The sequence below is a fragment of the Lemur catta genome, chromosome 3, assembly GCF_020740605.2.
Source record: "Lemur catta isolate mLemCat1 chromosome 3, mLemCat1.pri, whole genome shotgun sequence".
Lineage (NCBI taxonomy): Eukaryota > Metazoa > Chordata > Mammalia > Primates > Lemuridae > Lemur > Lemur catta.
The window spans coordinates 18,217,707-18,245,377 of record NC_059130.1 but is presented as its reverse complement, the minus strand read 5'-3'; the positions used below and the strand labels follow the sequence as shown (position 1 = coordinate 18,245,377).

The following is a 27,671-nucleotide window of genomic DNA, read 5'->3' as shown; positions in this document are numbered from 1 at the left end:
CTCATTCCTCCAGATGCTGCCTGGTTCTCCTGCCTGGACTTAAAGGATGCTTTCTTCTGCATGCGGCTCGCTCGGAAGAGTCAGCCCCTGTTCGCCTTTGAGTGGGAGGATCCTCAGACTGGATGGAAAACCCAGCTCACCTGGACGCGACTACCTCAGGGATTTAAAAATTCACCAACTCTGTTCAGCGAGGCTCTAGTCACTGACCACATCTCCGTTCCGTGAGAAGAAACCCGCTGCACACTTCTACAGTACGTCGATGACCTCCTTCTAGCGAGCCCAACCGGGAAGACTGTTGACGGGGAACCTGGTGCCTGCTCCAGCTGCTCACTAGCAAAGGATATAAAGTCTCCTGGAAAAAGGCACAGATCTGCAGGCAACAGGTGAAGAACTTCGGTTTCGACATCACTCAGGGGAGCCGGACACTGGGACATGAGCGTAAGCACACCATCTGTACAATTCCCAGGCCGACCAGACGGAGACAACTCAGGGAGTTCCTTGGCACGGCAGGATTCTGCTGTATCTGGATCCCAGGTTTCTCCTTAAAGGCGAAGCCTCTGTACAAGGCACTATGCAGGCCTGAAAACAAAGAATTGGAATGGGCCAAGAGTCAGGAAAGGGCCTTCCAGGAAATAAGAGACTTACTAAAAGGAGCCCCCGCACTAGGGCTACCGGACCTCACCAAAGACTTTAACCTGTTTGTACACGAGAAGAAACAAGTGGCTCTGGGGGTTTTGACTCAAACTGTGGACCCCTGGCAGAGACCAGTGGCTTACTTGTCAAAACAATTGGATCCAGTAGTGGCAGGTTGGCCACTTTGCCTCCGCGCACCGTCTTGCTAGTCAAGGAAGCAGACAAACTCACATTGGGACAAAACCTCCATGTGCGAGTCCCTGATACAGTGATATCTCTAATGAACACCTCAGGGCACCGGTGGCTCTCAAGCAGCCGGTTAGCGCAGTACCAAGGACTGCTGTGTCAAAATCCTCGGGTCACCCTGGAGACTGTGTGGGCCCTGAATCCTGCCACCCTCCTACCTAGTGAGCCAGGGCCCCCGGACCATGACTGCACTGAGGCGGTAGAGGAGGTCTATGCCAGCCGACGAGATCTGAAAGATAGTCCTCTACCAGCACCAGACTTAGAACTCTACACAGATGGCAATAGTTTTATCCAGAATGAGAAACGACTGGCGGGCTTCGCTGTCACCGCAGTAGATGAGGTCATCATGTCAGCCCCTTTGCCCCAAGGGTGGTCGGCACAAAGGGTGGAGCTATGGGCCCTCATCTAAGCCCTCAAGCATGCCCGGGATAAAAAGGTAAACATATACACAGACTCTAAATATGCCTTTGCCACAATACATATCCATGGGGCAGTATACAGGGAGAGGGGACTGCTGACTGCAGGTGGAAAGGAGATAAAAAATAAGGATGAAATTCTCCAACTGCTGGAGGCAGTTTGGGAGCCAAAAGAAATTGCAGTCATCCACTGTCAAGGGCACCAAAAGGGCACAGATCCAATTGCCACTGGCAATCGCCCGGCAGACCAAGCAGCCAAAAATGCAGCCAGCCACCCGAGAATGTTCAGAGGACAACACTGTGACCCAGTGCCAAATCTTGTTGGCACTCAAGTGGCCTGAAAAACCAAAATATACTCCAGAAGAGAACCAATGGGCAGAGCAGGAGCAGGCCAAGAAGGACACAGACGGGTGGTGGCACCTACGAAACCATAACATATTTATCCCCAGCAAATTAGCATACGCTATTGTCTCTCGGTATCACAACCTGACTCACTTGGGGAAAACAGCCCTCACGCAGCTACTCACCCAGTACTACTACATCGCCAAACTTCCATCCATTGCAACAGCAGTCAGTACCAGCTGCCAGATCTGTGCTAAAAACAATGCAGCGGTCAGGCTGAGACCCACCCTAGGAATTCAATACACTGGAACCTCTCCGTTCGAAGATGTGGAAGTTGATTTCACAGAAGTAAAACCATGTCGAGGCTGCAAATACCTGCTGGTAGTGATATGCACCTTCTCAGGCTGGGTCGAGGCAGTTCCTACCCGGACCGAAAAGGCTAGGGAGGTGGCAAAGTTTCTGTTGAGAGAAATCATCCCCCAGTATGGTCTCCCACTCTCATTTGGCAGTGACAAGGGACCAAGCTTCACTGCGGAGGTCATGCAAACCCTCACCAAGGCACTAGGAATCAAATGGAAACTACATGCAGCCTACATGCCACAGAGCTCAGGGAAAGTAGAGTGCATGAATCGGACCCTCAAGACCACTCTAGCAAAGCTATGTCAGGAAACACAATTACCCTGGGTAGACATGCTAAGCCTAGGCCTATTCAGAGTCAGGTACACACCGGGGCCCGCAGGATATTCACCCTTTGAAATCCTATTTGGTAGACCTCCTCCACTCATCAAGCGATTAAGGGGAGACATCAGACAACTAGGGGAATTAGATGTAAATACACACCTCCAAGCCTTAGCCAAAACTATGTGCCATATCCACCACACCGTCCTAGAAAAAAACCCTATCGCTCTGGGTCTCCCTGTCCACCCTCACCAACCTGGGGATTTAGTCTGGGTAAAGGACTGGAAAAAAATACCCCTAGAGCCCACCTGGAAGGGTCCCCACACTGTGATACTAGTTACTCCCACTGCTGTTAAAGTTGCAGGTATCACTCCGTGGATCCACCACTCCCGGGTGAAAAAGGCTGAACCAGACAACGAAACTGATCTCTGGACTGCACATCAAGACCAGCGGAACCCGCTGAAGATCCAGCTTAACCGTCTGCCAACGAGGACAGCCACACCCACGACTGAACAGAAATAAATGAGACCACTGGCCCTGACCTTCACTGGGGCTGTAGTGACTTTACTGGGAATTAGACTCTTCTCGGTAGCTCTGGAAGATTGGACTGTACTGCAGAGGGCATCTCTAACTGCGATATATTGGCTCATTGTAGGATGTCTGCTCTTACTTCAGTCCCTACAGTCTTCCTGGTTGGGGCACTCGCCCTAACAACTATGGCAGAAAAACCCTACCCTGAGACTTGTTATGCTAGGACTTGGATTCCCTCCGCTAATTTTTAGAACTTGGGGTTTCAACTTGGGACAATGGACTTCATGGCTACTACCTCTGGCTGGGCCGCTAATAACTATTCTTCTCCTTGTCACTGTAGGCCCCTGCATACTCAGCACAGTTATTAAATTTGTAGAAACAACTGTAGCCCGGAGAGCAACAGCTCACATAAAGGCCTTACGAGGCTATCACCCACTGGGAAATGATGCCCTATGATAAGACATATAAGGGCATCAAAGAGGGGAATGATAAGGAAAACCCTATTACTATTACTTAGCACAGCAGCAACCTGAGACCCCCCACCCCCATGGAATACCCACATTAGCATATGACTAACCTAACATCAAGCACATCAGCATAACACTAAACCTAATTACCTGGTGCAAGACACTAACCTAACACCTAGTACGTTAACATATCACTAACCTAACATCTGGCATATCAGCATAACACTAATCCTATTGCCTAGTGCAAACACTAAACTTACTACCCGGCAGGCATTAGTCACCTGAGACCCCTCCCCTTGGATCACCCCAACTTAATAAAAATGGGAAAAATTGGGTAGATGGTGCTCAGAATTTGGTGGCGAGACCCCTCTGAGCCCGCTGGTGAATAAATGTTGATTCTCCGACTTTCCGTGGCCGCTTGGTTTGTGCTCGGGACCACTCGCTATAACACTTGCCATAACAATGTCAACCTGCTAGATTGAATTCAACATGTATAAAAACCTGAGAATCAGCTTGTTGAGTTTCAAAATATGTAACACCTAATGGGACTGCATGGAATCATTTATTTACACAGATATAATGGATACTTTTATAATGAATCTTCTTGCTTAGAACATAGAATGTCTCTTCATCTTTTGTGTCCTTCGTCAAAAATACTCTTTCATTTAGACGTGGCACATTTCTCATTAACTTTTGCAGTGTTTTATGTAGATGTAATTATATGTATATATAAATATTTTCTGCTATCCTTTATAGCCTCCTATTGTTTTAATTAGTAAACTTTGCACATTGTATTCTCAGTTTCCTTCTTTCTTAGTTGAGTTGGAGTTCCCCAAGGTCAGCCTCAGGAACAATGATCCACTAACAGGACTCATGGTACTGAGAAAATCTGTTATATCAGGGTTGTGTTTTATTACAGTGAAAGGATGCAGATTAAAATCAGCAAGAAGAAAACATGCATGGTGTGAAGTTGAAGAGGAAGCAGGTGCAAGTTTCCAGTTGTCCCCTTCCAGTGTAGTTGAACAGGCATGTGCTTAATTACCCCAGCAACAGCGTGGGACCAATTACACAGGGGTATTGCCAAGCAAGGAATCTCACCTAAGCCTTGGTGTTTAGAGTTTTTAGTGGGGGATCAGTCTCATTTGCATGCAGCCCCCGCAGGACTGATATTAGCTGCTTGTACTCCAGTCCACCCAGACTAAATACAGATGGCCCACAGCCTCAGGCATACAAAACCACTTTTATCAGGCAGAATAGTCCATGGATTCAGAGGTCCTCTCGCAGGAGTCTCTCAAGGGCCTGTCCCAAAGACACATCTTCTTAGGAATGTGCAGAGTTTGAGCAACCCAGGCCTGCCAAGTAAACCCTTTCATGCATACTACTAAATGTATGTTCATTCTTCAATATCCTGTTTAAGTGTCATGTCTTTAGTGAAAATTGACCCGATTCATTCTAAGAAGAGTTAGTTGCTCCCATATCTTTGTCGTTTTATATTATACTGTGTTTCTTGAAAGGTTCTAAATTCATGACTCTTTAGATGTGAAAACATTAATGTTCTTTGTTTTTTTTCCCCCTCATCCTCTGTGTGATGGTAATAAGAGTGATTGTGGTGGTGGTGGTATTTGTTCTTCTTTCTTTTTTTTTTTTAATTTTTATTTATTTATTTTTAGTAGAGACAGGTCTTGCTCTTGCTCAGGCTGATCTTGAACTCCTGAGCTCAAGCAATCCTCCTGCCTCAGCCTCCCAGAGTGCTAGGATTACAGGCGATTTCTCCTTCTTTCTCCTTCCTTCTTTTTCCTCCCCTTCTCCCTCTCCTTCTCCCCCTCCTCCACTTCCTCTGCCCCCTCTGCTTTGTCTCTCTCCTCTTCTTTCTTCTTCTTCCTCCTCCTCCTCCTGCTCCTCTTCCTCCTCCTCTTCTCTCTTCTTCTCTCTCTCTCTTCTTCTTCTTCCTTCTTTCTTCTTCTTCTTTGTTTTTGTTTTTTTAATAGATGGAGTCTTACTATGTTTCCTAGGCTGAGCTTGAACTTCATTGTGCTGTCTTCCTTTGGTTTGAAAAATTGTTCTTGTGTATTTCCTTTGAGCAAGGTCTTTGTATTTATTTTCATACAATTTTTTTCATAAAATTCATGAAATGTACTATATAAAACAGTGTTTTGAAATATATAATTATATATTTGAGGACTGGGCATGGTGGCTTACACCTGTAGTCCCAGCATTTTGTGAGGCCTAGGCGGGAGGATTGCTTGACCTCAGGAGTTCAAGACCAGCCTGGGAAACTTAGTGAGACCCTGTCTCTACAAAATAATAAAAATCAGCCAGATGTGATTGTGTGCACCTATAGTTGTAGCTACTGAGGAGGCTGAGGCAGGAGGATCGCTTAAGCCCGGGAGTTTAAGGTTATAGTGGGCTATGATCGTGCCACTGCCTTTCAGCCTGGGCAACAGAGTGAGACCCTGTCTCTAAATAAGTAAATAAATAAATAAATTATATATTTGAATTTGTTTTAACGATATATATACACACCTCTTGGGAGACTCTGATATTCCTACTTTTACAATGACATGTTTTATTTATGTTTTGATTTTCTGTAAGAACGACTATATGGCACTACAGTTTATGTAGTACACAACTCTTGGGGACTCTATTTATATCCCAGTCTTTGGTGCTTCCTGTAGTCGTGCACATTATAAACTGTAAAAATTATATACTAGTCTAGAACCCGTTTCGAAGGCAAGGATCGTGTCATTTAGGCTATATCCTCAGTTCTGTAGCTGACACATAGTAGTTTGTTATATTGACTCTGGTGCTATTTTTTAATTCTTAAGATTAGTTTCCATGTTGCCTCAACAATTTATCCATTCTGATAGATGCTAGAACACTAGCAGGTGAAGGCACAGATAATCTTTCTTCCCACATTAGCATAAATTCAAGTATCTCTGAACCAAGTCGAAATTTGTAAGATAATAGCCTCTGTGTTAGTTTTCAGTTGCTGCTGTAACAAAATTGCCACAAACTTGGTGGCTTAAAACAGCATGCATCTTGTTCTCTTACTGTTCTTGAAGCTAGAAATTTGATATCAGTTTTGCTGGGCTAAAGTCAAAGTGTAGGTAGGACTGATTCCTTTTGGAGGCACTGGGAGAGAATCTGTTTCCTTGTTTCTTTCATTTTCTAGTTGTTTGCTGTCTTTGTTGGCTTGTAGCTCCTTCCTTTGTCCTTAGAATGCATCACTCCAATCTCTGCTTCTTTTGTTAATTGCCTTCCACTTTTCTGTCTTATTTTTCTCTGTCCCCCTCTCATAAAGCCACTTGATTACATTTAGGGCCTGTTGGATAATCTGGAAGTACCTTCCATCAAGAGCCTTAATTTAGTCACATCTGCAAAGTCCCTTTTGCCATGTTAAGTATCTTTCATAGTTTCCAAAGATTGGAACCTGGATTTCTTTTGGGGCCATTATTCAGCCAACCACATTGTAATAAAAAAGCACTTTTAGGGGGTGGATATTAATGCTTATTTTTATTTCCTAAATAGGGTATAATTTTTACCCCAATGAAATAGGTCAATGGGTTATTTTACTCAGCTCTTCATACTCATTTCTTTGCTCTTGTCAGTGACGAATGAATGTTTCCATATAGGCATACACAATTTCCTTATTTTCTTCCTGAAGAAAATTTTTTAATGTTGTCATTTTGTGTTGTAGTTGGTGTAATACGATGCCCAGTATGCCGCCAAGAGTGCAGACAGATAGACCTTGTGGATAATTATTTTGTGAAAGATACATCTGAAGCTCCTAGCAGTTCTGATGAAAAATCAGAACAGGTATGCGTCTCAATTTTTCCTTATATTCCTATCTTGGTATCAAAATGTACATTATAAGAAAAACATATTTGGATAATTATGTAATTTAGGGTAGTTTGCTGTAGTTTCATCTTTTCAAATTGTAAATTAAAGATAGTTTTCTTCTATACTCTCAAACTTGGTTAAAAGAGACTAAAGTCACTACTTAAAAAGTCAAATTTGCGTAGACTGTGGTCTGAGCCTTAGATTTTTACCTAGCTGATTGTTTGATCTGTAAGGAAAAGGATTTTGTTGAAGATAAATGGATAACAATAATTTTATTCTATATACATTGAATTAGCCAGTATGTTTGAGATCAAGTTAGAAGGTTCTTACCTTTTTGTTTTGTGTGTGTATATATATATATTTTATAAATTTAATGTGCATTAGTATTTATTTCCTCTTTTAGGTATGTACTAGTTGTGAAGACAATGCAAGTGCTGTTGGCTTTTGTGTAGAATGTGGAGAGTGGCTATGTAAGACATGTATCGAAGCACATCAAAGAGTAAAATTCACTAAAGATCACTTGATCAGGAAGAAAGAAGATGTCTCAGGTAAGATAGCTGCTGTTTTAATGATTACAATTAACGTCTGTCTTTTGCCTCTATAGCATTTTCTACTTATTCTTTATAAGCTTTGGATACCAACATCAATAAGCATTTAGAAAATTAGACAAAAATTTTATGTTTAGTTAAAAAATATTTGTTTTATTTTGCTACAGAGTCTGTTGGAGCATCTGGTCAGCGCCCTGTTTTCTGCCCTGTACACAAACAAGAACAGTTGAAACTTTTCTGTGAAACATGTGATAGACTGACATGTAGAGACTGTCAGCTATTGGAACACAAAGAACATAGGTACAGAAGTCATAATTGCTTACCAAGAAATATTATAAAAAAGTGCTTGTAAAATTATTCTTCTTAAAGCAAATATTGATCCCATAATTTTGTCTCTTAAGATTTTAAATCTAAATTTTATATATTTTATTTCTTGAAGCAATATATGTTTCGATAAATTATTTAATGGGTTCCACATTCATATCTAATTGTCTTATGAATATTTGTTAAAGATGTATCATGTGGGTTTAGGTTCTTAAGAATGGAGTTGTATTATTTTTTGTTTGCTATTCCTGTGGTTCAAATAAGCTTTTTCCAAGTGTAATCTGGTATTTAGGCTATGGGCTATAATCTGAAAAGGCAGTATTCTCATGGGTGTGGGTGTGATATTCATTTTAACATCAAAGCATAAATATACTGATTTCATGTTAGATGTATAATTTGCAGAAAAACTAGGGATTTATAAACAGTTAAGTAAGCATGATTACTAACTCTTTAATGCATAGCTTTGTATTTTAACCGTGTTTTACCCCTAGAATTCAATAGTATTCATCTACCACGGATCTGTTTCATCTGAATTGTTTTGGAACTCTACTGAAATTTCTAGTCAGGTGTATAACAAAATCTCCCAGTGAATTTCCCCAGCTTCCATGTTACTATCTATTTATTACAAGTAAAATGGTCTAGCCTACCCACAGTCCAGGATTTTCTTAAGTGTTTTTCAAAAACAGTTTTTGTGGTTGGGTGGAAATAGGCTTTATTAACCTATTGCCAAAAAAGAGTAGGAGAAGTTGGGTTAACCATACTTAAATATATTTCTCAACTGTATGATATCTTAAGAGTTTTTCATTCATCAGAATTTATTGAAGTACATTAGAATCTTCTTAAAGAGGGGGTACAGTAATCCTAATTGCTAACAATTATTGCATCCACTTTGTGCCAAGGACTTTTCTGAATGTTGATTGTTCATTTAATTCATACTATCCATGAGGTTTAGGTACTGGTATTACGACTGTTTTAAAGGTGAGGCAGCCTACTCACAGAAGGCTTTGATAATCTGTACAAGGTCTCATAGTAAGTGATACAGCCAGTATTTGAACACAGGCGGTCAGACTCCAGATCTCTTCTTAACCCATTTGCTTATTTTCTCTCATGGTATATAGAATACAGTATACAGACTATCTCAAACTTGACCATATAAAGGTAATGCTTTTTGTTTTTCAAGGCACCTCTCCCTATTTTACAAAACATGTATTAAATTTTTGTACCCTTAATTTGTTCATAAATGTCTTGTCTTTACGTGCAACTTGGCTGTAAATTTACCTGAAGCGACCAGTCTTGTGTATGCATTTACCTCAGGACCAAATTTTAACCGTTGATTATGTCTAATAGTCTCAGTTAAGACATTCAGTTACCTTTGTAACAGCTGTAGCCAGATCTTTTTTGAACATTAGATTTCTTATAGCTTTTTAAGTTGATGTGAGAGGCAGAAAGAAAAGGAAGATGGCATACTTTTTTCCCCATATGAGAACAACTTCAACTTCCTTTGCCTCCTCAAAGTTAAACCATGATCGTTTTCCTTTCTTTCACCATTTTACATTACTAGTTAGATTATCTAAGTCCTAATTATCTCTTATATGTGTCCTCATGAATATAGGAAAAAACAAATTTTTTCCTCCTGTATTCACTCAATACAGAACACTACTGTGACTGTTTGTGTGACCATTTCACCTCCCTATCGACCAATTCTCTGACATAAGCTGAGTATCTTGAAATTGAATTCAGTTCAGTTCTGACACTGTCTACCTGGAGTTAAGAGTCAGATCCCACAAGTTAAGAGCTCAGTCCTGCAGACTGCCCTTCCACTTCAGATGCCAGTCGTAAGTCCCAGCCTCTGGTACTTCTGACTGACTGGCTATGAATCAGGAGTTCCCACAACCCATTCCTTGAGTTTGATCATTTGCTAGAATGGCTCACAGAACTCAGGGAAGCACTTAATTTACTACTGCCAATCTATTACAAAGGATATTGTCAAAAGGCAAAATTACATCAATTTAGTTTGAGGATCTTAATTGGCTTTATTTAGGATTCTAGAATTGGGCAACACCTCATTCCATATAGTAAAATAAGTGTTCCAGTGAACCAGGCAGAGTAGTTTGGTTTTACAGACAGAGAAGGGCTAAAGAAAGCAGAAATAACAAAAAGTGGGTTGGTAATTTCAAAGTTAACTTTCCTTGCATGCAAGGCAGGAACAGTAGAGAAGTAACTGATTGATTAATATCAGGTTACTTCAGGTTACCTCTTGTTGTAAAGATTAAAGACACAGGGATTAGCATTGAAACTGGCCTCTTTGGGAAATTAGCCTGTTATTATCTCTCTCTTGGTTTCTTGGAAGGTCAGATAGCAACTCAGTTTCAGTTTGGTGACCTCAACATGAGTGACTCCATTTTGATTTTTAGTCTGGTTTGTTGGGGCTTAGTGTAGGAGCTTAGTCTGAAACAATGGCCCTCTATAGCTTTTATTTAACACTGTATTAAAGAATACAAATGAACAGCCAGATGAAGAGATACGTAGGATAAAATATGGGGGAAGGGAAGTGGGAGCTTCCATGCCCCCTCTGGTTGGGCACATTACCTTCTATGTGTTCAGCAACGTGGCAGCTCTCTAAACCCCACCCTTTTGGTTTTTTATGGCAGTCCATTAGGTAGGCACGATTGATTAAATCATTGGCCATTTGTGATAGGCTCAATCTTTCAGACCCTGTCTCCTCCTCTTAGTTTTGTTGGGAGTAGGGTTGAAAATTCCAACCGTCTGATCACCTGGTTGGTTTCCCTGACAACCAAAATCCATGAGGCTCTTGACCCCTCCCCCATTCATCATTTCATTAGGATACAAAAGACACTTATCACTTCCGAAATTCTGAGGGTTTTAGGAGGTGTGAGGCAGGAATGGTGACAAAGACCAAAACAAATATATATCAAAATATCACACATCCTTTCTCTTTGGTTCACGTTGCCATTTTATTTTCCCTGGATGGACTGCTGCAGAACCCATGTCATTGGACTTAAAAGCCCAGGTTCCCATTACTACAACACATTTACAACTGTTTTCTCTGCATTGAGGTTTGCAATGTCAAATTCATTATGTCCACATTACTGCCAGGGTTATTTTGCCTAAGTATAGTTGCCACCATTAAAAAAATATACTCAACAGTGGTCCACCACAGTCAAGTTCAAGTGTTCAGTATAGCATACATTATTGAATTTTACCAGTGCCTTTCTCTTTATCTGTTCAAAGTTGTGAAACAGTCCATAAGACCACCTTCACTTCAGACACCAACTACAGAGTTCAGTAAAAACCCCAGTGTATGGGAAAATGGCATGCCCACTGAGCTTTTTTTTTTTTTTTTTTTTCTTCACCTCCTTCAGTCACAGTGCTGGCCTTCCAAACAGGGTGCTGTTCATTCACCTTGGAACTGCTGTCCATAACCCAAGCAACTCTTTGTTGATTATTACCTGTTTATAGCATAGCACCCATGTATTCACAGTATCCAGCTTTTCCTCAGGTGGTTCCAGAGTCACCCTTAGGGGAAAAGAGGCTACCTGCTTATAAGTATAAGGAGCCACCCCTATATTCCCTGGTTATGTGTTCCTGCACAAACTATTTCCTTTTTATAGGGAACTTTTCTGGACATTGCCTTCCTTATTAGTGTTTCTCTATTACCACATATGGGTATTTCAGATTTCAGGATTATTTTATATCCTTCATTCATAGAGTCAGTCTCAATGCCCAATAGCAGCTAATTTTTTTCTCAGATGTTTACATTATACTGTGGCATCCAGAAATTTTCTGGTCCAAAATCCCAGTGGTTGCTCCAGTCTGCGTAAGTGTGTATTGCTGACACTTACAAAAATCACGTCTGAGTATGGATCATAGGGGCCCAAAAGTAATGAGAGACTACCTTTTGCAATTCAGATACAGCCTGTCTTTGTTCAGGCCCCATTCAATTATGACCTTCTTTTGGGTAGTTTTATTGAAAGGTAATATTTCCAGATTTGGAATATGTGGCCTTCAAAATTCAAATATGCCAGCCAAACACTAGGCTTCTTGTTTGGGGTAGGTGGGAACAGCAGTATATTTTTCTTCATGTTTAAAATGTCGTAAGTCAGGCCGGGTGCGGTGGCTCACGCCTGTAATCCTAGCACTCTGGGAGGCCGAGGCGGGTGGATCGCTCAAGGTCAGGAGTTCGAGACTAGCCTGAGCAAGAGTGAGACCCCGTCTCTACTAAAAATAGAAAGAAATTATCTGGCCAACTAAAATATATATAAAAAAAAAAAAATTAGCCGGGCATGGTGGCACATGCCTGTAGTCCCAGCTACTGGGGAGGCTGAGGCAGTAGGATCGCTTGAGCCCAGGAGTTTGAGGTTGCTGTGAGCTAGGCTGACGCCACGGCACTCACTCTAGCACGGGCAACAAAGCGACACTCTGTCTCAAAAAATAAAATAAAATAAAATAAATAAAATGTCATAAGTGGCTCCTATTCAGGTTATTCTTAAGAATTTCACCATTTGGGCAGGCCGTTAGACCTTTAATTTATCAACCAGCTCATGTTGGTCATGTTTGTCACCATTGCATTTATCTTGGTCTTCAGTTTCTGATATAATCATGATATTATCAGTTTAGTATATTACTACCCAGAATCAGGTCTGAACCTTCTCTAACCAAATTATGACAATAAGGTGATAAACTGAAATAACTGTGGCTATATAGTAAATGTAAATTGGGATCCCTTCCACTTGAAGGCAAATTGTGTTTGGCTGTTTAGATGGATACAGAAAAAAAAACATCTGCAAGATCAATCACTGAGTACACTCTCCTTTAGCTTGCTATTTATTTTTTGTAATGTTGAGACAATATTAGGGACTGCTGATGCTATGGTGGCACTGCTTTATTCAAACCTTAATAACCAACTGTTAGTCTTCCTGAGCCATCCACTTTTTTCACAGGCCACACAGTGTTATTGTATGGAGAATTCATTGGCACCAGGACTCCAGCTTCTAATTTTTCATTAAAATATCTTTTTGTCTACCAGCTATTTTACACTGTGCCAGATTAACAACCTTTGTGGGCTTGGGCAGTTCTCATGGTTCCCATTTAGCATGTCCAGTTGAGATTGGCCTTAAGGTGAACTTACATGTCTTTTGTTTTATGATACTAGGCAAGTGAAGTGTTCACCAGTGAGATATTAGATCTATCTCAGTAATACATTCAGGTAAAGGAGACATAACCACTGCACATAAAGTCTGCCAGGACACTCCGATTTTAATCTAAACCTTCACTTTAGTCCTATCAGCCGCTGCCTCCTCCCAGTCTAACTTGACAGCTGTTAGGACTTCAAGAGGTTTTGGAATGATAGTGCCTTGAGTGTCAAAGAGTTCCAGAAATGTCTTTTATCTACCCCCTAGATTTTTTTTTCCACACATGTATATTGCCTTGGTTTCCCAGTATAGGGGTTGAGCTAGAAGACCCTGGCTTCTCCATCTGTGTTCATCTTGATTAATTAATCTGCCAGAAAATTGCCCAAGGCAATTTGAGGCAGGTTTCTCATTGTCATCTTTGCCATTCAGCTTTTTAAATTTTTCCAAACTTAGGTAAAATATACCAAAGTTAGTTTAGGGGCCTTTAATATTGAGGATTAGCAGAGGTTCCTATTATTCTACCTAATCCCCTGCACTATGTGTAGTGCTGTATTAAAACTTTTGTTTCAACCCCATCAATGTACGCTTTATTAATCACGTTTTTAAATAACCATCTAAAGATTTCCATCTTGCTGGGATAAATCCCTTGGCCTCTCCCCTTTGTCTTTCCCTAATTTCTTATGAATCAGTCTAATTTTCTTAGCATCTGTTAAGACCTGTAAAGAGAAGCTAAGACAATAAATCTGATAAGCCTCCTTGGATTGTTGCTAGATTTTGTAGCAGTAAGGTTACATGGCATGCCCTTACAAAAGGGGCCCCCTAAAGCACGGTATTTATCATATACTGTGAACAGCATACTCGGTACATGACTATCCTGTCATCATAATGCCAGTCCAGCAAGGCTTGCATAAAAAGCATATCACTTATTTATTCTGGGGATTTTCATTTGGCATTCATAGGAGGAGGAGGACAGTTGGCCTTTTTAGGGTAAATACACTTTACAGTGGCTTTTATCCAATCCACCAGGCTAGCTGTGCCCTAGGGTATAGCTGCTTGTGTATCTGGATCATGTATAGCCATCTGTGGTTATTCTGTAGTGAGCTGTGGATCTTGCATCAACCCAACATAGTCTTCCAGTTCTTCAGTGTTCAAAGTTAAAGATACTGTGCCTCTCAATTAATCACTCTCATAATCCATTTTGGTAAAAGTTTTTCTTTAGGAAACTGACAATATTGATCCAAAAAATGAGATAATTTCTTTGTACTCTACTCCCTGGTTTTAGTAGTTTCTTGGTTTTGTCTTTCCCTCACCTACACTACCTTCTTGTGACTAGAGATTGTAGAGGTGCTAACGTCCCAGCATAAGTTTTCATTTTGGAGTGACCCTGAGACTAGTGGCTATAGCTCAGACTGGCTCAGCTTGGCTTAGTGTCAGGATCTGTCTCAATGCTCTCTTGTATTTTCATTTTAGCTCTTACAGACAATAACAACGAAAGGATTATTTAATTAACTTTTTCTTATTAGTCGCATTTCCTTATTTATCTGGCAGTTCAACTCCTCGGGAATTGGATTCACCATTTCTAAATTACATCAGTAACTTTACTTCTGACAACTACAGCTGCAGTTCTATAACATGAGTGACTAGGTAGCCATCCAGGAATTAAAGTTTTATCAATTCCTACTGCTCCATCTTTCCTTTTCCCAAACCACATATTTCTGTAAGTCAGGGTCATTCTAGCAATCCTGCTTCTGATGCCAACTATAAAATTAGAGAACAACCCATGAAACCCCTCTTAACTTCTGACACCAGTTGTAAGATCACTATTCCCTAAGACTACATTCAGGTTTGATAATTAGCTAGAATTCACAGAACTCAAAGCTATTTTAGTCACAGTTATGTTTATTACAGCAAAAGAATACAGATTAAAATCATCCAAGGAAAAGATACACAGGGCAGAGTCCAGGAGAGTTCCAAATGTGGTGCTTCCAGTTGTCTTCTCCCAGTGGAGTAAGTCATGGACATCATTAATTCCTCCTGGCAGTGATTTGTGACAAAATACATAGACTATTCCAACTACAGAAGCTCACCTAAGCCTTGGTGTCCAGAATTTTTACTGGGGCTCTGTCATGTAGACATGGTTCATTGCCCCACATGGCAGACCTCAGTTCTCTAGGGCAGACCTTCCTGAGATTGGGATACTGTGATACAAAGCTCCCACTGTAAATTATATTGTTAGCATAGACTGTCTGGCTTGACTGAAGGTCTCCAGGTAAACGAAGATATTTGTATCAGGCAGGACATTTCAGGGGCTTAGAGATTACTTGTCAGGAACTGAAGGCAAAGGGTAGACCTCTCTTTGGGCAGGGTTAAATTCTTTACTACACCATCTGTTATCTTCCACTTGCACTCTAGCAACAGTGACCCACCCATCCCCCAAGTTCTAAACTTCTCTTGCTTTTGTACATGCAACTTCTTAGAGGTGTAGAACACCCTCCTTATGTGTTAGGAGAGCCATTTAACCTTAAAACTAGCTCACTTGTGTGCGTTATCTTATATTTTCTTTTCCATCCTTTTTCCCCTACCCGCTTCTTCTATCTGGACTTAAGGCCTTTAAGGGCTGGTTCTTTAAGAGTCTCAATTTCTTGTGTGCTTATTGATGGGAGAGTCAGGTTTCCCATCTCTTCTTGAGTCAATTATATAATTGTGATAATTTATATTTTCTTAGACAAATCATCTATTTAGTAGAGATTTAAAAACATTAGCTTTGAATTAAATAGCAGTAAGATTTTATGAAGATCTGTGGCTATATCTTTCTTGTTTATGATGTTTTATAACCAGGATGAAATGTTCCATTTATTGCCCAGAACAATTGTAGTAAAAAAAAAAAAAGACCTATATGGCATCATAAATGATAGTGCCCAATGGATTAAAATTAAGATGAACAAAATTTCGAAAGATTAGGATTAGGTGACCAGCAGTGAAATGGCAATCAAAATGGGATCTTTCAAAATAGCAATGCTAGGAACTAGAAGATAGTGCAACACTGACTTCAAAAATTGGGAGGTGAGGGGAAAAGATTTTCAACCTAGAATTCTATAGCTAAACTATAAGTCAACATGAGGGTAAGATGTAGACATTTTTCAGCATGCAAGGATTCAGAAACTTTGGAAACTGTGCACTTCTTTCTGGAAAGCTATTAGAGAATGTGATCCACCAAATAAGTTATTAAACCAAGAAAGCAGAAGATAAGGGATTGCCCAGAATGATAGCTATGCAGTAGCTAGTTTAGACTGAAGCGTGAAAACTGAGGACTCTGTGAAGGAGGTCTTCAGGAAAAAAAGGAACCATGTCTATTAAATTTTGTTATATTGGGTCATTTGAAAAATAATGTTGACAAGTTTGATACGTGATAGTTAATGGGAAACATTAGAGATTGTCAGCATGGGGCAAAGATGGAACCTACACATTTGGAGAGAGTTTGTTTCTCCTGAAATTAATGGTCATTTTTAAGACTACACTCTTCTAACTCTTCAGTCCTCATCTGGAGTGAAGATGGGGTTGACTAGCTAGAACTAGAATTTCTGTTCCATTGACAAGAGGAAGACCCAAACTCCATCCTTTTTTTTTTTTTTTTTTTTTGTTACCACCACTGTTTTCAGCCTCTCCATTGTTATCGGCCTTTAATCTACTAGGATTAATATTATTATGTCCTTTATCCTTATTTATCTGTTACCCAAGAAAGTTTCACACTCCCAGGTGTCCCCTCATCTGTCATACTTTAATTCCCATAAGGGTGTCTATTGCCTGATTCTGTCCCTCTCTGCCACTTTGTTCTCTGGAATTCATGGTTCGTCATCAGAATCTCTGTATCCTCAACCCTCGCTCCCTTTTATCCTTTTCTGTGCCACCTTTGCTATAATGGATACTGCTTCCCCTGTAGCTGTCTTAACTGGTAACAGTTTTGTCTTTCACATCTCATGTATTCCTTGGCCTGGAGGTATGAGGTAGGTCCTCTCTTTACCGAGAAGAGAAGAGAATGATGTGTTTTTTAGTCCATTCTTCCTCTTTCCTCTCTAAAAGACTCCAGATTTTAATTTCATGTCATCACCTGTAACCCGTCATTGCTGCTGTCATCTAAAAATCCTCGGGTCATTCATTCCCTTTTATCTCTCAGAGATTTTAGTTCCCAACTCAATGGTAAACTGTGGAATGCTACTATTATCTTAATTCCTAGCAATTTAATATACATAGATTTGATCCTTCACACACCCTAGTCTTTGTGTTCTTTGAATTCCTTTCCAACATTCTTGTCCTTTACATGCCACAGCCACTCACACACATGATCATATACTAGACCTTGTCATTTCTAATAATTGTGTTCTATTTTAAGCATTCCTCTCTGTGACCACATCTCCTATCATTCCAGCTCATTCTGCTTGGTACCAGACTTCAACAATTATTCAACCACACAGTGATTTTTATTTTAATCCATTGATCCTACTACCCTTTCACTTTACCTCATCCCTTTGTGTTCCCACTTAACCCTTTCCAAGTTTTATGTCATGGCTAATCATTTTAATCACTCCCTTGCATTTAGCTTTGACTCCCTTATCCCACTTTTTGAACTTGCTTGGCAAAACCACGATCCTGATTAAACCCAACTTCCCTCCTACCATGCTTCGTTTATCCAACTAAACATGGCAGGAGAAAAACACATTATGCCATAATGATATGTCATACTGGTCTCATTCTCAATTCACAACCACTTCCCTCAAGGAGACCCTTAATGTTTGAAAATTATATTGTGCATTCACACCTTTTCTTCCTCTCTTAAATGTTGACTATTTCATCCTTCATCTTCACTCCCAGATATTGGCATTGCTTCCTACTTCATTGAGAAAATTGAAGTAATCAAACGAGAACTTCTACAGACTCCTTCTATCACATCTACTTCTCTACCAAAGCACCTGCACCCACATTTTTGTCTGTTATCTTAGTTGAACTCTCCTCCTATAAAAAGCTGGATTTTACCCTTTCTCATGTAGACAAGAATTGCTTGCATAATTTGCTATTGTGTCTGCCAAATTGTCAGTTTTTCATTTGCTAACAATTTATTCCTATCAGTATTTCAATATTTTATTTTTCTTCCATTTTTAAAAAATGAAAGAAAACACAAGTCCTCATTAGCCCACTTTCCTTACCAGCAGAGCAGTCCCTGTTCTTTATGGCAAAACTTTTTGGAAGGACTGGTTATAATCATGGTCAGTTTCTCCTGTCCCCTTCTCTCTTAAATATACACTTTTGACTATCAGCATCCTACCAACATTGTTCATTTCAAGGTCATAAATAACCACTGCATTATTGATGGAGGTTATTTCTCCGTCATCATCTTAATACTTTATGTATGAGCAATATTTGGTGTGTTTGATCATTCCCTTAATACATTCTATTTAGTTGGCTACCAGAAGACCACATTGTTTTAGTTTTCTTCCTACCACACTGATTACTTCTCAGTCTCATTTGCTTATTTTCTTGGTTCTTCTATGTTGGATGTGCCAGGGTTTACACCAGGGGTGGGGAACATTTTCATGTTGAAAGGCCGTATTAATTTAGCTGCAATCAATAAGGCCACATTCAAGAAACTTCAGTTAGATGCACTTAAAAATGTACATTATTTCATAAAACTCTTAACTACTATATACTTAATAATTTCAAAAAATGAAAACTATTTGTTAATTTTAAAGTTAACTAATCTTTTAATGACATTGTTGTGTCTGCTTTTTGTTGGAAACCATTTGAATATTTGCTTGCAGCATGGAGGTCTGCAGTTTCAGTTGATCCTCTAGATGGGTATCAATCATTTGTGACCTTTAGGGCATCTTGATTTGGATTAGGTAGGAGAATGTAGATTCACAGCAATAAGTGGTTGAAAAGCACGAAAGCATTTTTGGGGTGTGTTGTTGAAGGTGTGGGTATTCTGGATTTTTCCATATTTGAATTGGCTTTTTCTTAGCATCAAACAATGACTTAAAATGTCATCTACTGAGAGCTCAATGAATTCCATCTGTAGTTCTTTAGGTGCCTTGGTGATATCAACTAGGTAAGGCTGAAATGTTAATTTGAGTGTGATGTCATGATTCTCAAAGTCCGTGAACCTTTCATTGTATTCTCCAATTCATAGGTCTATAACAGCTGCATATTCTTCACATGATTTGCATATATCATTCTTCTCATCAATGACCTTTGCTAACTGGGGAAAACATTCATCTGAAATTTCCTTTTGAAGAAGTGGTGTTTTGAAAAAAGGTATCTTTTTTCAAAAAGATACCTTTTTTCAAAATGCTTGGATTTTGGCCATATATCATATATAGACCTTGCAAAGAAATACTCAAGTTGTTTTGATTTGACATATCACACAGAAATGCTGTATTCCTATAGAAATCTTCTTTCAATAATTCACATTGCTGATTCTGTTCTTCATAAAATTTATCTATTCTTGTAAAGATGAAATTTTGGCTAACACCTGTCTCTGTGATAGCCAACACACTTTAGAATGATAAGGCAAATGCATACTGAGTACCTCATCATTCAACTTTACCTTGTTGCAAACTGATGAAGCCAGGTTTTATTTGCACAAATATAGTTAACAATACTCATAACTTATTGCAAAGTGTCACTTAATATAAAGTTTAGCACAGAGATTTTGCTGATGCAAGATACAATGAAAAGCAATGAAAGCTTCTGGATCTGTTAATCCTCTTAAAAAATCTGTGCGATAAACCCTTCATGTTTTCCCGTCATGGAAGGTGCACCATCTGTACATACACTCACTGAACTTAACAAATTCAGTCCAACTTCATGACATTTATCTTGAAAGTTGTTGAAGATATCTATTCTCTGTATTCTGTTTGCAAGAGTGCCCAAAGCGAGTAACTCTTTGTAGCAAAGAAAATCTTTTGCTATGACCCAAAAGTATAAAAGCTGCATTGAGTCAGGAGTATCAGTTGATTCATCCAAAGTGATTGAATAATGTGTATTTTCCCTTTGAAGTATTGATGAAGTTCTGTTAAGCTGAAGGCTAATTTCTGCTGCTGATCAGTTGTGGTTCTCCTTGAAAGAGACAGTTGTTTGTACTTAAAGTCGTCATCTGGGTCTAAGCATCCTACAGTTTCAACAATGCATTCTTTCATGATTTCTACATCACTGAATGACTTCCCTTTCCTGCCCCCCTGCCCCCACCCCGAGTATATAAGCTACTTTATGAGTTACTTCAGTGGCATTATTTCTAGGTCTTATTGCTGCTTGAAAGAATTGTCTTTGCTTTTGCTTTTCATCTTTTAATTTCTGCAATACAACCTTTCGCACGTCTCCCTCTAATTTAAAATATTTGTGGTCCTTATGCGTGTTATAATGCTGATAGGCATTGAATTTCTTTAATGCTGATATTGCAGTATCACAAAACAAGCAAATCATCTTATCTTTAGCAGAAACAAGATAATATTGCAATTCACAATCTTCATTTAAAAATGTTTTCTTCCTTCAGTGTTCCCTTGGTCTTCTTTGACATGATGGACTATTAAGCAGACAGAATTAAAAAATACTATTGTGCTGTGCAACTATTCACAAATTCTACTTCAAACAGAAACACAGTGCACCATCATCAAAAGCTGATGACAGACTGGTGTGCTCGACTCCCCGTAAACTTTGGTCAACCAGCCTCATGCAGTAGTGGTGCCAGTGAAGCCTGGGAAGTTAGATCCTGAGCGTAGCAGCTGTCAGTTTAGCCCCTATGGCTTACTAATGTTCTAATTGTGCCAGTCAGTCTGGGAGGATTATTTTGCTGAAACTTATTTTATTCTTTGGTACTTTAAATATGTTCATTTTAAAAATAAAATAAGAATGTAAAAGATAAACTAAAGTATATTAATAAAAATAAAAGGATTTGTTTTGTAAAACTTGGATTCAGTCAGACAGCCACACTTAAGGTTCTAGAAGGCCACATATGGCCCTAAGGCTAGGTTCCCCACTCCTGGTTTACACCATTTATCTATCCCTACAATCTTATGGCTTTAAACACCATCTGTATGCTGATGATGTCCAAATTTACATTACTAGCTCAGTGCTCACTTCTGAACTTTCAGATTTGTCTGTCTGACAGACTTTGACATGTCTACTTGAATGTCTTTTTCAAATATAAAACATCTAAAACTGAACTACTGTTTACCTTCTCCAAACCTTTTTTTTTTTTTTTAAAATTAGAGATGGGATCTTGCTCTTGCTCAGGCTGATCCCAAACTCCTGACCTCAAGCGATCCTCCCGCCTCGGCCTCCTAGAGTGCTAGGATTACAGGCATGAACCACTGTGCCTGGCCTCCAAGACTTTTTCACTGGTAGCCTTACCCCATCTCAGTTTGTGGCAATTGTATTTTACCAGTTGCATAGACCAAAAATCTTGGCACCAACTTTGACTCTGCTCTTTTCTCATACCCAAATCCAAATTTATCAGGAAATTTTTGGCTTCACATTCAAAATATATTGCCAAATCCCACCACTTACTACCTGCATTGCTCATAGCCTGGTCTCAGTCACCATCATTCTTGCCTGGATTACTGCATGTGTCTCCTGAGTTGTCTCCATGCTTCTAATATTACCCCTCTTTTAGTTTATTCTTAACACAACTGCTAGAGTGAATGTCAACATGTGCTTTATCTACTACTAATCTAACTTTCCCTCTCCGCTACAGCTACAGTGACTTCTTTGCTGTTTCTCAAACATTTTAAGGATGCTGCTGCTCTGTTTCCTCTGCCTGCAGCTTTCTTACTCTACTTGTTCACATAGCTAACTTCCTTATATCCATCAAGTCCCAGTTTAAATGTAGTTTGTCTATGAGACTTACTCTGATCACTCCATTTAAAATTGCATTTTGCCCCTTCACTTCTAATTTTCCTTATCCTGCTTTTATTTTCCTTTTTATGTGGCAATTATCATCTTCTAAACATAATACATAACTTATTTTTCATGTTTTTCCCATCTGAGTGTAAACTCGTGAGGGAAAGTGTCTTTATTTTGTTCACTTATAACTACCAAGGATGTAGAACAGTGTTTGACATAAATTTAGCTCATTTTTTCTATTCAACAAATGTTTATTAATATGGTTTTATTAATATTGATATAGTTAGGTTAAGTCTGCCACCTGCTATTAATTTTTTATTTCTCTCTTGTTTCTTCATGCATTCAAGTTTATAAATTGTTTTGTATTCCATTTGATATCTATTTTCAGCTATAAGCTGTACTTCTTTATTATTTTTAGTAATTAGTCTAGGGATAATATGCAGCTTAATGTCTATTTAAAATATTTTATAATTTCTCACTTCACAGATATATTAATTTTACAGAAGAAAAATTGAATTTATTCAATCCCTAACCTTTGTACTATTGCCATATCATTTATTCATGTATCATATACCTTACCTTATAATGCTTTTTTTGAAAAAAGTTAACTGCCTTTTAAGGAAGTTATTAGAAAGGAAAATAAAAGCCTGGTGGTTTATATTTACCCATTTATTATCATTTCTGTTTCATTTCATTTCTACCTGCATATGAGATTCCATCTGTTACATTCCTTTTGCTTGAAGAATATCGTCCAGCGTTTCTTGTTTTACAGGTCTCCTGACAGTGAATCATCTCATCTTCTGTTCATGTGAAAACCTTCAGTTTAGAAGGATAGTTTGCACTAGAATTCTAGATGGACAGTTTTTTCTTTCAGCATTTAAAAAATATCATTATTTTGTATTCTGGCTTTCATTGTTTTTGATATCATTCATATTGTTCCTTCCTAAATGGTGTATAGCTTTTCTCTGGCTACTTTCAAGATTTCCTTTTTCTTTGGTCTTCTCTGTTTGACCAGGATGTTTTCCAGGTATGCATTTCTTCCTTTTTATTCTGTGTGGGGTTCACTGGGCTGCTTTTATCTATAGTTGATGCTTTTCATCAAATTTGGGAAATTGGCCATTATTTCTTAAGAAGTTTCCCTACATTCTCACTGTCTTCTGGGACTCCAGTTACACTTATGTTAGACTATTGAATTTTGTCACAAAGGTCTCTGATGCTTTATTCATTTTTCTTCAATCTATTCTCTCTTCTTCAGACAAGACACTTTTTGTTGATGTGTGTTCATGTTCACTAACCCTTTCTTTACACATCTCCCATTTGCTGCTCAGTCCGTCCAGTGAATTTTTTCAGTTCAGTTATTGAACTTTTCTAGAATTCCCAATTTTTTTTAGAAGTTTCCATTTATCTCTGTTGAGATTTCTTATAAGTTCACTCATTAAGAACCTATTATGTTTGTTTAAATTTTTGTGATAGTCCATTTAAAGTCTTAGCTAAATACAACGTCTGGATCATCTTGGTGTCGGTTTCTTTACTATAAGTTAGACTTTTCTGTTTCTTTGAATGTCTAGTAATTTTTAATTACAATTTGAACATTGTGGATAATATAGAAATTCCGAAGATTGTTGATTGTTCTAACAGGCAGTTAAATTACTGGCTGATCACTGTGATCTTGTGTAAGCTTGATTTTATGTTTTGTTAGGGAAGATCTATGATGGAAAGCCCAAGATACTTCCCAAGTTTATCTAACTTGAGGGGACTCAACTTCTAAACTCTGTTTCTTGAAAGAGCTTGTCAAACCTTGGTTTTTAGGCTTTATTAGGACAAGGTAGGCCTAGGGTAGAACTTCATGGTGTAGTCCTTTCCTTTTTTTTTTTTTTTTTTTTTTTAATGTTAGGGCTCTTCCCGGAGCCTGGGAAGGGATCCTAATGGGGCTACATCAGCCTCTGGCCTATTCATCTTTGTATGCATAGAACAGTACGTGACACAAAGTAGGCAGTTGGTGACTGTTGAATAACTTGTTTTGCTCAACCTTACCTCAGTTGTTCATCCCTTTTCTTCAACACTAGGATTCCCTTCCCTCAATCTATTAAAGCTCCTGTTTCCCAACATCATTCTTCCCGCATGCCACAACAAAGCCTAGTGGCTCAAGAGCACTGTCTTTGGAGTCAAAACTCCGACAGATCTAGTTTCTGCTGTTTATTAGCTGTGTTACTTTGACTGTGTGTGAATGGACTGAGTCTCAGTTTCTGCATCTATAAAATGGGGATCCGGTTGCTGTGATTAGCTCAGATGATGCAGGTGAAACACTAAGCACTAGGCCCAGTACTTAACCACTCAATAAACGTAGCTGTTGCTAACAGCCACCCCAAACTCCCCCACCCTTCCCCTGCAGCTACTCCTGCTAAGTATCACTGCAAAGGCCTACCCATATTCCCCAGGGTCCCCAAACATCTCAGCCTCACTGTGTAGACGTCCCACAGAGGTCCAGCCCCTCCTACCCCCACCACCTGGGGGAAGGAGGCTAGGCCACAGGAAGAAGAAAAATCAGTCCTTTCCTCTAAGGTCTGACCTTTCTGGTTTCTCAGGTAGATGTTCAGGGAGGTTATCAAAGTCTCTTCCCCTCTAAAGATAGAATTCAGGTGGAATTCTATTGTCCAGAACTCCTTTGCCTCTAGTTTTTCTCTTCCAGTGTCAACTTCATAGCACCTGTTGTCTGGTAAACCTAGCATAATCTCACCTCGTCATATATAACCCAGACCTTGGCCCAAGGACTTGTGAGGAATTTGTGCTTAATCTGTATCTTCCCTTTCCCCATCTTCCATTCCCCAAACTCATCCTACAGAGAGCTCCCTTCATTCCAGCGCTCTAACCCATGGATTTCAGCCACTCAGAAGTCCTAAACCCTGATTCCTGCCTATGCTCTGCTTGGTCTCCAGCTGTCTGTGCCAGTTTTCATGAATTGCCTACAGAGAGGCAGGATGATTGTAGTGTTCTCTAAAGAAATGCAGATTTTGTCCGCCTGTGGTCCAGTGACTGAATAGTTGCCTCATAATTTCTGTCTTATTTTAGTTTTTGGTGGCAGGGCTAGTCTGACCAATTACTCTGTCCTGGCTGAAAGTGAAAGTCACCTTTGTTCCACCTTAATTTTTTTGTGTCCTATTGCAATATTGTGTATTGTTAGAGAAGTGTATTTGTAGATTATTTTTGAGGATCAATATAGTTTAAGAGAGTGGCTGGTTAAAACCTAATATCAGATATTTTTCTTGAAGAGTAAGTTTATAATGGTGGTCACCTCAATGGAATGATATAAGTGAAATTTCTGTAAAATTTTTTTCTTAAAGAAATAGCTTTTCTTAGAATTAGGCTTTTAAATTAAGATTTTATATGGATAAGTTTTTTGTTTTTTTTTTTTTGAGACAGAGTCTCACTCTGTTGCCCGGGCTAGAGTGAGTGCCGTGGCGTCAGCCTAGCTCACAGGAACCTCAAACTCCTGGGCTCAAGTGATCCTCCTGCCTCAGCCTCCCAAGTAGCTGGAACTACAGGCATGCGCCACCATGCCCGGCTAATTTTTTCTATATATATTTTTTTAGCTGTCCATATAATTTATTCTATTTTTAGTAGAGACGGGGTCTCACTCTTACTCAGGCTGGTCTCGAACTCCTGAGCTCAAACAATCCACCCGCCTCGGCCTCCCAGAGTGCTAGGATTACAGGCATGAGCCACTGTGCCCGGCCATATGGATAAGTTTTAAAACAGATTCTAGATGTATAGTAGAACTACCTAGAGAGATTTAAAAAAAGATATTAATAGCCTCATTCCTATTCCAGGTTAGTTAAATAAGAATCTTATATTATGACTTGGGTATCAGATTTTTTCTTTTTTACAGTATTTTAAGAATAAAATACTGGTAGTTTACATTATTCAGTGGTTGAGAATTACTGCTTTAGAAGAACCTTTGCTGTATTCATTTTTTAGTTCTTCTGTAAATTCTTTTAAAAATTAAGTCTTTCAGATGTGCTACAAATAATTGAAAAATCTGAATGTAGTTTTAGTAGAAGAGACATATAAGTATGTATCTACTATCATTTCTTAGAAAGCTAGATGCATAACTATGCAACAAATCAAGATTACCTATCCAAGCCTATATTTTTCATGAGGTACATTTATTATCAGACAGAACCACTCGTTTATTGAACTTCTTTCAGTATTCACTAATCTCATTTGTTCAGTAGGTATTTGAGTGCTTACCATATACCAGGTACCATGCTAGCTGATGACTATACAATAATGAAAAAATTTACACTCCTTACTATCTTGTGGTCTTGTAGTCTATATCAGACTTTGATTGAGCATATGGTTCCATGGTAGGTTATCTCAGCGAGTATCTCTGAAATAGAATTAGTTCATTCAGGTTTTGCTGAAACAGAGCCTCATTAATTTTAATATCACGTTAGTGAGTCTATTAGGATATCAGACTATCTGAGGAGCCCATAGGCTCAGTAAGTCAGTTACCCATCAGGATGATTGCTTATGACTCAAAAGGGAGTAATTGGGTATGGTAAAGAGTTCTCCTGAAAGAGAGGAATATCAGGAGAAAAACTTAAGAAATAAGCACATTCAGAGAGTGGTTAGTTTCACAGATAAAAGTTACCCATTTGGCAAAGGGACAGATGGGTTGAGAATTATCTTGGGGAAATATTTTATTAATTGGTAAAATTATTACAAAGAGTAAATCCCTGTAGATTGGTCATTTTCCTTTGTAGTAATGCAAATCTACCTCTGATCATTTTTAGTTCATCTCTGATTTCTCTCTGCATGCCTAGTTCCTGTCTTTGAGATAATTGTATAAATGTCAGTACATTTTCTGCATACCCAATCTAGAATGTTTAGGCACTTACATCTTCTCTGTCACATCACCCTATTAAAATTTTTTTTTCTCCTTAATTAGAATGGATGGAAGAGAAGAACAGGACCTTATTTTATCTTGTTTACTGTGCTATCCGTACCCTTTGAATACTTCCTGATAAATAGAAGAATTCAGTGCATATCAATAATGACTCTTTTACAGAAGTTTTAAAATCACAAGATACATCATTTATACACAAAAGTAGCTAAAATATTATGTAAATGGTAACTGAAATATTTTTTAAAATTTTGGTTAGGATTGTGTCTTGCAATCAGTAATGTCTTCATATATTGTGTCTATTGCATTCTTTGTTGGCTTTCTTTCTGGAATTCCAATTAATGTGTTAGAAACCCTCCCCCCCATCCATTCTCCAATTCTCCTAATTTTTATATTTCCCACGTTTTACATTTAAAACTCAAAACAGAGAGGCAGTTTCCTCTGAACAATCTCAGTTCATGAATATTCTCTTTAGCTATGTCTAAACTGCCATTAAAACCCATCCATTACATTTTAAATATTTTAAATCTGTCAGCTATTCCCTCTTTTAAAAATTTATTATTTACTTATTTATTTTTTTTGGAGACAGAGTCTCATTCTGTTGCCCTAGGTAAAATGCGGTAGTGTTATTGTACCTCACTGCAACCTGAAACTCCTGGGCTCAAATGATCTTTTTGCCTCAACCTCCCGAGTAGCTG

General features: G+C 38.9%; 1 protein-coding gene across 2 annotated transcripts in view; it reads left to right on the top strand.

Moving 5' to 3' along the window:
• TRIM33 (tripartite motif containing 33) overlaps positions 1-27,671 on the top strand; it is a 125,050-nt gene that overhangs the window by 48,179 nt on the left and 49,200 nt on the right. For both annotated transcript variants that reach the window (XM_045546874.1, XM_045546873.1), the window contains exons 2-4: positions 7,011-7,129; positions 7,557-7,701; positions 7,869-8,001. In XM_045546874.1, the coding sequence (XP_045402830.1) occupies positions 7,011-7,129; positions 7,557-7,701; positions 7,869-8,001 (397 nt within the window). The remainder of the gene's footprint in view (positions 1-7,010; positions 7,130-7,556; positions 7,702-7,868; positions 8,002-27,671) is intronic.